Source organism: Zootoca vivipara, chromosome 4 (genome assembly GCF_965207765.1).
Source record: "Zootoca vivipara chromosome 4, rZooViv2.hap1.1, whole genome shotgun sequence".
Lineage (NCBI taxonomy): Eukaryota > Metazoa > Chordata > Lepidosauria > Squamata > Lacertidae > Zootoca > Zootoca vivipara.
In genome coordinates this window covers 40528472-40542467 of record NC_142587.1, presented here as the reverse complement: position 1 = coordinate 40542467, position 13996 = coordinate 40528472, and the positions used below count along the sequence as shown (strand labels likewise).

General features: G+C 44.6%; 1 protein-coding gene across 4 annotated transcripts in view; it reads right to left on the bottom strand.

Annotated features, from left to right (window-relative positions):
* Positions 1 to 3056, bottom strand: part of SMS (spermine synthase) — a 39524-nt gene extending 36468 nt beyond the window's left edge. The window contains exon 1 of one of the 4 annotated variants that reach the window (XM_035116151.3): positions 2617 to 3056. In XM_035116151.3, the coding sequence (XP_034972042.2) occupies positions 2617 to 2665 (49 nt within the window). In that variant the 5' untranslated portion in view covers positions 2666 to 3056. Of the gene's footprint in view, positions 1 to 1105; positions 1475 to 2616 lie in introns of those variants that run through there. The other 3 variants (XM_035116152.3, XM_088668705.1, XM_088668707.1) reach the window with 3 other exon arrangements.
* Between the last annotated feature and the right edge of the window lie 10940 nt (positions 3057 to 13996).

Genomic DNA, 13996 nt, shown 5'->3' with positions numbered 1-13996 from the left:
ATTTGTCCTTGTGAGCTGTGAATTGTGTTATATTATCTGTGGTTTGTACGAGTCTGCGGTTTTTATTTGATTTGTTTTGTTGTGTTGTGTTTTATGATGGGCGTACAGCCGAATAAACATATTTGCTGGTTATTTGCAGGTAGACCCCAATGCCATATAACAAACCACCTCTGGAATTTCCAATTTAAAAAAAGGGTGTTTGCCAGCAGAAATGAGAGCTGCAGCTCAGAGGGATGGGGGTTCTAAAGGTCCCCTGGGCTCACACAGAACTAGTAGTTTCCCAGTTCTTTGAATCCCAGCCTATGCGTATCACAACTACCAGTATGCACACCTTTGGTTCAAAAATCAGATTCCGCAGCAATTGAAACAAGCCCATGATTACCCAATTACAAAATGGAGCTGCTTCATTTTCCTGTAGTGCAAATAATCTATGGGATTATTTATACCTCTACATGTAAATAGATAAAGATAAAGGGACCCCTGACCATTAGGTCCAGTCGTGACCAACTCTGGGGTTGCGGCGCTCATCTCGCTCTATTGGCCAAGGGAGCCAGCATACAGCTTCCAGGTCATGTGGCCAGCATGACAAAGCCGCTTCTGGCAAACCAGAGCAGCACACGGAAACGCCATTTACCTTCCCGCTGTAGCGGTACCTATTTATCTACTTGCACATTGGGGTGCTTTTGAACTGCTAGGTTGGCAGGAGCTGGGACCGAGCAACAGGAGCTCACCCCCACCGACCTTCTGATAAGCAAGCCCTAGGGCTCAGTGGTTTAACCCACAGCACCACCCGCTGTCCCCTATATACCTTTTAAGGGGAAGCTTTTAATGTTTGATGGATTTCTGTATTTTAGTATTTTGTTGGAAGCCGCCCAGAGTGACTGGGGGAACCCAGCCAGATGGGTGGGGTATAAATAATAATAATAATAATATATTATTATTATTATTATTATTATTATTATTATTATTATTATTATTCAGGTGCACTCCTTTACACTACAAATGTACAGTGCATAATTTGCATTAAGTTAACAGCTGCCATTCACTCACATATAAATAAATATGCTACTGCACTTGAACAACTGAGACAAAACATGCCCATTACCATAAAAGTTGCTTTGTACACTTTCTTCCATACATGCACTCTTCATAACATGTTGGTAGCAAATAAAGGGTTGACCATCCTCCCAAATGCCATTAAAACTGGCATGCTCAAAAGAAGACTGGATGCCACTTTTGGATCGAGAGGGTTTTCAAAATAGCTCAACTGTACCAAACATCTGAAACACAGTTTGTAAACTAATTTACTGTAATAACCATGTGGGCAGTAAACTCTTAATTGCCAAATAAAGATTTAAGAATAATGGTCATAAGCTCCACAGCTAGTTCGTCTTAACCCTTAATAAGAGTTGGAGGAATGCAAAACAAAAACGCTCCTGATTTCTTTTCTTTGCAACTTAACAACAGAGGAGTCCCAATACACTTCCTGATCTTTCATTTCCTGCCAGGTTTTTCCCTCCCTTTTTGAAAAAGTTATCATTAACACAGAGGCCCTTCCCCAATATCAATCCATTGAACTCCACTTTTTCTCCCTGGGCCCCGATTTTCCATATCAATAGATCACTTCCTTGATCACTTCCTTTCACAATCATCAGGATTACTGGAGAAAAATAAGCTGAATAACCTTCGTCACTGTCAGCACAGCTGCAAAAGCAAAAAAATAAAGAGTCACCGCCTAAGGGACAGATTAAGGTCACGCATGCGACTATAAGGCGTGCACGATCATCCCTTCCTCCAAAAATTTACAGGCGCATACTTTTTAAAAGCCAGTTACAAAGTCAAGTTTGCAATAATAATTTTTATGTATGCAAAGAGAGCGTGCCCCGCCGGGGGGGGGGGGAGAGAGCGGTGCGGAGAATCGAAAAAGGCCCTTGCTGGTCTATTTTCGGATGCAGAATGTCGATCAGAGCCTGTGCCCAGGGAAATGAATGGAGAGGAATTGCATGCGGTGGGGAGAGAGAGAGAGAAAGAGAGAAATACTGTAAAGGCACATGCAGCGGGGGCGGGGGGGCCAAGAAATCTGTATGGCTGGAGAAACAGAAGAGCGGGGCTGAGCTTCAGGGAATCTGCATATATGAAGGGGAGGAGCTGCAAAGACGAAGCTAAGAAAATAATATAGGAGGGGGAAATCCAAACATGGGGAGGCCGAAGGCTGCGGCTTAAGGCGCAAAAGTTGGCGGCAAATGGGCTCCCAGTTGAGCCCGGGCGAAACGCGGGCATGTGCGGCACAGCTTCGGGGGTCAGCGGGAGGGGATGGCGGCCGGCTCGGCTTAGTCAGCAAAGGCAGTGGCCTGCGCCAAGCAGCCGCGGCTGCTTCTGACGGTGCAAAGAGGAGCAGCAGCAGCGGCGGCGCAAGGCAGCTCGGGCCTGCAGCAACGAGCCATGGCTGTGCAACGGCGCCCCAGCCAGCCACTTTGCCTCCCTTCGCTGCAGGAGCCTCTTCCTCCTCCCTCCCCACCCCCCGCGAAAAATAAAAGGGTGGAAGCACGGGGTCGGTCTTGTCGGTCAGGGTTAGGTTCGGGGTGGGCAGGGGAAACCCCGAGCGAGGCGCCTCACCTGTGGCGCTGAGCATGAAGTCGAGGGTGCTGTGTCGCGCGGCTGCCATAGTGAGGTAGAGCCCTGTGCCATGCCTGGTGGAGCGGCCGTGGCTGCTGCGCTGCGAGTGCCACCGAGTGCGTGTGTGTGTGTTACGCACGCGGGGTTGAGGCCGGGGTTGCCGCCGAGCGGGGACAGCCCGAAGGGGAGGGGCAGCCTGGCTGGGAGCGAATGAGTCGGCGATGGGGGGTGGGGAGAGGGAGAGGGAGGTAGAAGCAGAGAATTGGCTGCTACTCCTCAGAGCCAGCACGGCGGCGGGGACAGAGAGGTGGCCGCCCTCGCTGCTTGCTCGCCGCCTTGCTTGCTTGCTCGCCTCCCCGGCTGCCTCCCTCGGGGAGCGCGGAACCGCAGGCGCTTTGCTCAGGAGTTGTTGCTATTGTGTGAGCAAGGCGGGCTTTGCTAAGGCGGTAGCCGCTCAAACGGCATCGCTGTTTACATTCGTCAAGCCCGCCCAAAAGCTGCTTGTCAGTTGGGTGGGTAGGAGAAAAACAAGCTTTTTTGGGGGGGAGGGTACGACTAGGAAACTGCCCAAGCTTGGGTTGTTGTAACTTATTTTAAAAGCTCCCAAGAAGAAAAGGGTGCAAGCTTTTGAATCGCACAAGACTCCTTGCCAAGCCCGTTTTTGAGAGGGCTGGGGAAGTTGCTTGTCCTGCTGGAACGTTCATTAGGATTTTCACATTAGTACTACAGTATAACATTAGGTCAGCCCCTTATTCCCAGCCCCATGGCCCCTCTCACCCTCAGCTTCCTTATCTCTGCCCCATGCCTTTTTTACTTAGCGTTTTCATTTCTGATGTTCAGTCATTACAATATAGAAGTTCCCGCCTTCAAATAGGGATCTAGGTTTGTGTGTGTTTGGGTGTTTGTTTGATAGGACACGTTGAATTGTACCATAGAAGTTTAAGTGATTGCCTCTGTCTCCTGCTTTTGGAAATTACTCAGCAACCAGTTCCAAAACAGCTTCAAGTAGCTTGAAAGCTGGTGTTTTAACACAGCAGTTAATTCCAACAGAAAATACTCTTCCGGGCCTACTGGTCATAAGCCTGTAACACTGAAAGGAAAAGCTGCCATCTTTTCCTTCTGTGAAGTTGAAAACAAAGCCTGACAGCATGTGACTTACCCAACATACTGGCCAGGTATGGCAGGCCCATCAGGGACTAGTGAATGCCCAAGCCTGTCCTAACCCTGTTTATCTGGAAGTAAACCATACTGAATTTAATAGGTCTTGCCTTTGAATAGACTTGGTTAGGATTGTACTGAACCACTCTCACAACTGGGTTTAAAAAATGAAACTGCTACCGCAAAACTACGGTAGCATAATGAGCAAATCAAAGAGCTAATGCTAACACAATATTTCCCAGAAATTAGGTGATTCAGCATCCAAACTAAGACAAGAAAACAGATCCTATTTTAAATTGTCTATTCCAGCAACTCCAATGATTTTCTTTTAAACAGCCATTCCTAAAATCCTCTATCCCTTTGGTGGGGAATGTTTATGTGTCTCATCCCTGAAAGCCACATTTATTCGTGCCCACACAGTCCTAATTTTCCTTCCAGGCCTACTCCCTCAAAACAGGCTTCCGCTATTATCAATCTCTTTTTTTGTCCCTCTTAGCTTTTAGAACGCTGCTCCTCCCTCCTGAAAAAAATCCCTAATCTAATCCCTGAGGAATACTTCCAACATTGTTTTAGAAAGCTATGACAGTACTCTTGGGAGCTGCATTCTTGTCTAAGAATTGAAATAGAAAGTTTGGTGCAGAAAACAGGAAAGGGTGAGCACAGAAACTTAACACTTTCCCCACCTGCCACTTTTGCAGCTTCCACAGAGAGAGAGGTTTTTTAAAAAATTAGTCTTACAAACATGTATCTTTAATTCCACAGACAGTTTGTGGGAGAAGTAACTGGGTGGAGAGGAAAGGTTAAGCATCCCCATCCCTACCACATTACCTCTACATGGCAAAGCAAAAAAAAAAAGCAGAGTGTCATAGCTTTGGTTTATTGATTTGCACATAACATTGAGTTAGAGGCACACAAGAACATGTAGCCAGAATTTACTGAATGCACACAGAAAGCCTCTGTTCACATATGGGTCTCTGTATTCACTATGGTGTCTATGCCTGTGAGTGGACAGTGCTACCCCTGTCATTTAAGTGAAGGGAGAAGTCTTCACATGTTTACGCAACAGTTGCTGTGCACTGAACAACCTACCAAGCTTATTGTTTATTGTAGCTCTGGATTAAGTCCAGTGCTCAAAGTGGGATGGAGGGGGCGGGGAATGAGAAGAGTGTCAGCTGTGAAATCTTTTTTTTTTAAACAGTGCATTCTTTAGGAATAAATCCCACTGAGTATTTTCTGCCAAGTAAGTGTGCATAAGACTGCCTTCTCAACCTGCAATCCTATACCCTAATAATAATGATAATAATGATAATAATTACAGTATTATTATTATTTTATTTATACTTCACCCTCCCCAGTGAGAGCCAGGCTCAGGGCGGCTGACATCAATCAAATTACAATTACAATAAAACGTAAAAGAAAAAACAATTGATTAAAATGCGGATTAAAATACAATTTAGATTTAAGAAATTTTTAAAATGCAGCCTCATTTTAAAATGGCCTAAATCAAAACCATAAGGGAGGAAAAACATAGTGGTCAGACTGAGTCCAGCCCAAAGGCCAGGTGGAACAGCTTATTCTGGCAGGCCCTCCGGAAAGATGTCAAATCTTGCAGGGCCCTGGTCTCCTGTGAGAGAGTGTTCCACCAAGTCGGGGCCAATACTGAAAAGGCCCTGGCCCTAATTGAGGCCAATCTAGCCACCTTATGGCTCAGGATCTCCAAAATATTGTTATTTGTGGACCTTAAGGTCCTCCGTGGGGCATACCAGGAGAGAGCACCTTTTGCCATTCTTTAAAGCAATCCATCTTATCAATTATTGGCAATGATTGGAACAAGAATAACATCTTTGGCAATACATTCATCTTAACAGAAACAGAGATGTTTTCTTTAAGAGCGGACGCACCACTGCTTCCTTCAACTCGCCTGGGAAAGTCCCCGTGGCAAGGGACAAATTAATGATCTCACCCAGGGGGGCCCGTACCTCATCTGGACACGCTCTAATCAGCCAGGGCGGGCATGGGTCAAGGGAGCAAGTGGTGGGCCTTCTAGCTCGGAGGAATCTGTCTACATCAGCAGGAAGTATCCAATCGAAATGGTCCAATACTGGACTCGAAGACAGTCGAGGGGCCTCCAGTTCTGTTATTGTATCCAAATTGGCAGGGAGGTCATAGCGGAGCGGCAAGACTTTCTCTGCAAAAATATAGGCTATGTATGGAGCTTATTTGTGAGCCATGCACAACATTTCATTGTAACGCTGCATTCCTACACACTTACTTGGGATGAACTCAACTGAAAACAATTGGACTCTATTGTGGGTAGACATGTATAGGTTGGCATGGCACTGTTTGCAAAAAATAGTGATCGTCCTCAGTGTAACCAAGTGGGATGGGTTTAAGTCTACCTGAAAAGAAGTGGTACAGCATCCTATCCCACTTTGCACACTGATTTATATCAAAACTATGATATATATGTGCAATACATATGTGTGGCACCGGGCCAGTTCACAAAGAACGTTTAGTACATGTACCCTGTATATACACCATCACTTAACAATATGTTCTGGTTAGATTACTGCAACACGTATGTAGAGCTGGCTTTGAAGATGGTTTGGAAACTTCAGCTGATGCAGAATCCAGTTGTCGGGTTGCTCATCAGGGAAAGACAGTTTGAGCATATTACGCCAATTCTGGGCCAACTGTAGTGGCTGCCAATTAGCTTCCAGACTCAGCTCAAAGTGCTGGTTTTTTACCTATAAAGCCTTAAACAGCTCAGGACCCATATAAACCAACCCGAACTCTACAATCATAATCTGAAGCCCTTGGTGTGCTTCCTCCACGAGGCCCTGAGGGTGGTAAAATGAGAATGGGCCTTTTCTGTGTTGGCTCCCCGTTTGTTGAATGCTCTTTGCAGGGAGGGTTGTCAGGCGCCATTATATACCTTTAGGTGCCAGGCCTTCTATGGCCTTTTAAATGTTTGTGGGAGGGGGGTTATTGTTTTGTTTTAACTCTTTATTTTGTGCTTTTATCCTGTGAACTGCAAAGTGCTTTTATCTTGTGAATTACAAAGCTGAAGGGCAGTATGCAAATATAATTATTATTATTAATAAGAATATTAATATTTTGCCTTTTGTGCAGAGACCCTAAATAGTTCATCTGGGCATACAGTTTGTACACAGTATAGTGGTACCTCGGGTTACAAACACCTCGGGTTACAGACTCCGCTAACCTGGAAGTAGTACCCTGGGTTAAGAACTTTACCTCAGGATGAGAACAGAAATTGTCCGCCGGTGGCGCAGCAGCAGCAGGAGGCCCCATTAGCTAAAGTGGTACCTCAGGTTAAGAACGGTTTCAGCTTAAGAACGTACCTCCAGAACATATTAAGTTCATAACCAGTGGTACCACTGTATAACATCTTGCTACATATGCAATCACTATACACACACCATATCCTATGTGGAAGGTACATGTATTCAGAGAACCTGGCTTTGTTTCACTAAGTCAAAGGCATAACAGTTCCATAATCAGCACTTTAGTAATTATGTTGCAGTGGAAATGAATAAGCAGACCTCCATTAACTTTTATGGTGTCGGAGCAGGCCCTGCATCAACGTGGTTTTGCAGGCTTAGGGATATTAAAACAGCACTAGTAAAAATTTCTACAACTAGCAAGTTTCTAAAACAAGACGTCTCATCTGCAAGATGTGCCACGAGTCTTTGTTTGTGCATGTTTAAGACTCCCTATATAACATAATTTTAGATGTTGCCATTAGTGAGTAATACATATTGGCACCTACAACTCATGCAGTATTCATTCTTACAGGGATGGCATCAGCATTTGGCATCCTTGGGCAGCTGCCAAGGCCCACAACCGATGCTTTCCATGCCGCACACACACACCCATAACATTGTTTCTGGTCCAGCACTCTGAGGTAGGGCTAGAACTAGGAACCCTTTTAACTTGTGATCATTGTAGTAAATTTAAAGGGTAGCTAGATCCAGCTGCCTGGTGCCATTTTGACCAGCTAGATAAGCCTTCCAGGGCCCGCTGACACACACACACACACATGACACTTTGGGCAACCACCACACTTGGAGCTGACTTCCCTTCCCCACAATGAATCATAATTCCCAAATTTCCAGGTTTCATTTTTTTAAAAAAGTAAGTTCCTTGCATTTGTAGAACCTGAGAAACAAGGGAAAACATGCAGGCACTTTTCTCTTTATTTATTTATTTATTTATTTATTTATTTATTTATTTATTTATTTATTTGAAGCAAAACTCCAAACCTTCAGTTTTTCATTACCCTTCACCCCAGGATAAATTATTGTGAGCACCCATATTCTTATATTGTTGCACATCCTATATAATAAAGTCCCTGTGTCTCTGCGTCCAGTCCCTGTGTCCGCGCTAATGCACGTGTCCCACGGACACAGGGACTGGACAAAGAGGCGGGACGTACACACGCACGCGCGCTCCTCCCCCCTCAACCCTCTGCCTCCTGTTCCCCTGCGGTGGCGGACCAAGATGGCGGCATCGGGCTCCGGGGCCGTGGGAGCCCGGTCCGGTTCCCGCCGCTGCCACGGGCCGGAGCCAGATGCCGCCATTTTGATCCGCCGCCGCCTCCTCCTGACAACCCTACCTGGCCCGTGGGAGGAGCGGCGGGGCCGCGGCCTTCCCTCCCTCTCTGCGCTCGGCCGCGGGACACGGCGGGAGAGCGCTTTGTTGAATTGCGTTCCCGGCGAGCCCCGCAGCCGAGTGCAGAAGGCGAGGGATGGCCGCGGCCCCGTCGCACCTCTAGCGCCCGTTTTCTCAACGGGCTGAATGAGACTAGTATAGTATAATATTCTCTACCACTGAGCTACAGACCTTCTGATCCACAATTCCTTAGATCAGAGGTGAGAAACGTAGGGGTCAGATAGGAGAAACCTGCATCCTGGAAATCAGCACTTTTATCCTACAACTGTCATATGAACATTTTGGGGTTCAAGGCATGCACATGTACATTGCATATGTGGGTCTTGTAGGTGCTACACTTGATATCCTATCAGCGAAAAACCTGTTCAGAAATGCCTAAGGCTGGGCCTGCATGAACCTTTCACCCTGAAAACGAACTGACAGAAAATTGCATTGAAAGTTGCTTTGTTCATTAACAATATGCCAGAAGCTTGACAATGTTTTACCTGCTGTTCATGCGAACACAACTGACTCGTAAGAGTCTTGGCTTTTAATTAACAGAGTTTTGGAATGATAAAAATGCATCAGTTTGTTATAGACCTTGTTAAGTAGTTATAAGCACAACTGAAAGTCTAAAAGTCAGTAGAGCGCTGAATATTTATTTCTGCCCAATATATTACTGTACTTTAGACTAGCGTATTTTTTAAAAAATGGCTCCTGGGCTGTTATTTTAAAAGGCAGATATAATTGTGCTGTGACCCAGAAGAAGGCTTCAGGCCCTGCTCACAGCAGACATGTCTCTTCCATCCACCATTTCTGCTGATTTGTTACAGCTCTACTGCATGTTGTTACATGAAGTGCCATTGGCTTAAGCAGGCTGGGAAACTTCTTCATTAATGTTTGGGCCCATTAAAACAATAAAAAATGTAGCATTTACTTACGCTATGATGAGAGATAAAAGAATCAAAATTAAATTAGGTGGTTTGGGTCTTTTGAAACGTAATTTGTCAGTATTCCCCATCTAAAATGTTTGGGATTCGTATATATAAAGCTCTTCCTGAAGAGCCCAACCCTCATAACCTTCCCTGCCTTTGCTATCAAATGCCAGCTGGAAAGAAGCCTGACACCACTTGAAGATGCCTGGACTTGGACCTTATTACAGTGCAGCTGCTTTAATTTGCTTACAAATTCTTTCCTCTGTCTGCACAGTCTTGTTTCTATTGATAGCTGTTTTATTGGTGTTTGTGAGGTTTTTTGTTTTCATTTTACAGCCTTTAAAAAGTGCTTTGGGAGCCTTATTTCAGCATAGATTATTTCTATAAATGCTTAAAATTCAGATTGGGAACCAATGGCCCTCCAGAGGTTGCTGGAATGTAACTCCCACCCATAGCTGCCAAGTTTTCCCTTTTCCCGTGAGGAAGCCTATTCAGCATAAGGTAATTTCCCTTAAAAAAAGGGAGAACTTGGCAGCTATGCTCCCACCCCACCCCCCACCCCATCATTGGTCATTCTGGCTGGGTCAATTGGAGTTCAACAACATCTGGAGGTCCACAGGGTCACCACCTTGGCTTTAAAGTCTTTCAGGGAGAGAGAATATTTATCAGTTGATTAGCAACCAAGAACACCCCAGCACTCTACTTTACACACTGATGGAAAACCTAAGAGGTTGTGACACAAAAACATAGAGGTAGAGAAGTTGTCTCAGGTATACTAGGTCTTTCAAGACCATACGTGGTTTTACTAACTTTTGTTTGAGCATGAAAGGCAATAAAAAAAAAACTAGTGCAGATATGGGAGATCACAGTATAATGTGCTCCTCTTATATAACCCATAACTGGGAGCAGGCCACGAAGAAAGTACACTGTTCCAGAGATGCCTATAAAACAAGGAGAAAGAAGCAGGAGAAAACAAGCTTGTTCCATCCTGCATGGCATGCGACAGCCCTTTAGATATTTGAAGATGATTATTATACCCCCTCAGTCTCCTTATTGCCAGGCTAAACATACCCAATTCCTTCAACTGTTCTGCATAAGCAGGGATGGGGGGGGGGAAGCTGAGGGGGCCATCGCCCCAGGCACAGTTTTTCCACTTGTACTACTGGCAAGCCAGGTATCCCCCATCTTATATTTGTGCAGCTGGTTCTCCCTGCCTATGTGGAAAAACTGACATTTGTCCCTATTGAAATTTATTTTGTCGGTATTGGCCCAGTGCTCCAATCTGTTCTCCCGGATCTGTCTTCAGTAGTATTGGCTACCCATCCCAGTTTGGTGTCATCTGCAAATTTGATGAACATCCCCTCCATACATTCATCCAAGTTGTTTATAAAAATGTTGGACAACAACAGGCCCAAGACAGAACCCTGCGGCACCCCACTTCTCACTTTTCCCCAGAATGACAAGGAACCATTAGTGAGCACACCTAGAGTTTGGTCAGTCAACCAGCTACAAATTGAACAGTTACCTTATCCAGTTCACATTTTACCAGGTTCTCCACAAGAATATCATGGGGGACTTTGTCAAAAACCTTACTGAAATCAAGATACACTATGTCCACAGCATTTCCCTGATCCACCAAGCATACGTATATCAAGAAAAGAAATCACAGCATCCTTTTCACACTGTTTAATTATCTGTTCTAGGACCTTCCCTGGTATCAGTGGCAAGGTGACTAGTCAGTAATTACCTTGGTCTTCTCCCGCACCACCACCTTTTTGAAGTTGGGGACAACATTTGATTGCTTCCAGTCCACAGAGACCTCACCTGTTCGCCAAGAATTCTCAAAGATTGTAGGCAGACGCTCTGAGGTGACATCTGCAGGCTCCTTTAGTACCCTTGGGTGCAGCTCATCAGACCCTGGAAATTTGAATTCATTTAAAGTAGCTAGGTGTTCCCTTACCACCTCTTTTCCTACTTTGGGGTGCAGCTCCCTCTGTGCATCATATATTCTGTTATCACCAGGTTGGGCACAGTTTTCCTTTTGGGTGAAGACAGAGGCAAAGGAGGTGCTGAGCAGTTCTGCATTCTCTCTGTCATCCAGTAGCATTTCTCCATCTTCTCCACACTTGCTCTTCCTCTTGCTTAGAAGAGAGCTAAAGAAACCTTTTTTTATTATTATTAACCTCTCTTGCTTGATTGTTCTTCTTGCTATACATTGGTGCAATTCTATAGAGACTATTGAGGTGATATCCCCACCCCACCCCAATAATTGCATTGTGGCTCAGGTGAATCAACGATGTTTCAAATTACTCAGCAGTTTTTGAAAATGAGGTCTTTGCAGCGCTGCCACACTTCTTAGGTATGGAAACAAGCCATTAAAGTGGAGATCTGTTTGAAATAAATAAAAAGCTTTCCCACATATTTTTAAAGCCTTCAAACGGTTTCTTCAAAATGTGGTTACACTACTATTTGCAAATTGTGACTGTTTAGCATACTGTGACAGTGGGGAAGAGAGAGAAAATCAAGATAAAAGCTGATCGGGAGCTAAATGGGAAAGGGGGTGATTTCCATCTGTTGTATTATTTATCATTTTATTTTGCTTTTTGTTTGCTCAACATGCATTTCCGTAAGCGGTTGCATGAGGGGACTGCTTTTTTATTTTACTTTTAAGGAGCCAATGAAGCTGTGTAGAATTCGCCATCTGTGAACCTGCAGGGAATTTTGGAATGTGTCTCTAGGTCATACAATATAGGCACTTGTTGGTGAAGTGTATTGGTGGAAATGTCTGTATTCAAAAATAAAGAGGAGACTGTCACTCTGTCTCCCGTATGTTGCAGCTTTTATGCGGCACATTGTAAGTGAAGGCCCTAAGGCGGCGGGGGGGGGGGGGAGCAAGAGCCGGAGCATCTCTACAGCCACGATATCCCGATCAAGCAAACCTACCCAGATAGTAAAATACATTACCTCTCTATATATTGGATTGACTATAGTTGATAATTAATACAATCTCAAACTTTTCTTCTAAATCTATAGCGTCATCAGACTGGACGATCCACCCATAAGAAGAAGTACTGCAAATAAAGTATTAGAAACAACGATCATGCCATCCGATGCAAAAGTAATCAGCGTAAACAATGTTTTCGCAATGCTGCAAAACTCCATATAGGAACGAATGCCAATTCCATACCAACAAAGCTTCAGTGAATCACGCCAGATGTGGTGAGCCACAAGACCAAGTGAAAAAGGTTGCTAGAAAGGAAGTATTATTCAATTATACATCTATGTCTCTGGAAAGACAACCGTAACAGACGGTTATGGTTCAGGGTTTAATGAATACGGAAACAAGTTACAAGGGATTCAAATGAAGATTTCAAGCAGGAATCAAGCTGTAGTTTTGCAATGCAGCTAAGTAACAAGGACTATAAGAGCAATATGGCATCATTTGCCATAAGCCCAGACAGCCAAGCTGAAGAGGAGTTATTTAATTTTACAGTGGGAGGGGAGTTTCTTACCAGTCCTATAAGTTGTCTCCTACTAAGCCACACAGAATAGAACCACAGATATCAATGGACATAACTAATTCCAGGGTGTATATATTCCAGTAGGAAATTCTGAAGTGCAGAACTCTTAAAGGCAACCCCCATGGCCATGCCCCGATATTCATATATCTTCTAAGGCTATGCAACAGAAACAAACCTTTTACCACGGCAGACAATATGGCTTCAATACCAAGCCAGCTTTCCCCCCTTCTCTCTCCCCACCTCCCCTTTACTTACCATTGAGCTTGATGAAGAGCTCTGGTACACTCAAAAGCTTGCTCACAATATTGTGACGTTTTGGTTGTTCATCTTCAAAATAGTTTATTTTTATCTTATTTTACCTTATCCTCAGGCCAGTCACTTGTCTCTTAGTCTAATCTACCACACAGGGCTATTGTGGTGATAAAATGGAGAGGAGGAGAATCATGTCACCTTGATTACTTTGGGAAAAAGGTGGGAAGTAACAACAACAACAACAACAACTTGGGGAAAAACTACATGGGAGGAGTGCATGAAATTTCATTCAACCTTTTATCTCTTTACTATTTGTTTAAGAAATCTGCACTATTAAGACTACCCCAGATTTCTTGAGAGACCCATGGACTGCAAGAAGATCAAACCTATCCATTCTGAAGGAAATCAGCCCTGAGTGCTCACTGGAAGGACAGATCCTGAAGCTGAGGCTCCAATACTTTGGCCACCTAATGAGAAGAGAAGACTCCCTGGAAAGGACCCTGATGTTGGGAAAGATTGAGGGTACAAGGAGAAGGGGACGACAGAGGATGAGATGGTTGGACAGTGTTCTCAAAGCCACCAACATGAGTTTCACCAAACTGCGGGAGGCAGTGGAAGACAGGAGTGCCCGGCGTGCTCTGGTCCATGGGATCATGAAGAGTTGGACACAACTAAACAACAACAACAACCCCAGATTTCAGCCATGTACAAATACAGCACAATGCTTGGTTTCTTTGCAAAAGGACAAGTAATTTCCATATTTCTAAACTACAGGTCTAAACAAAGCTTTGGTCAACAGCCATATGTGACCCTGCAGGGCTAATGGCAGTCTCCAAGGGCAGT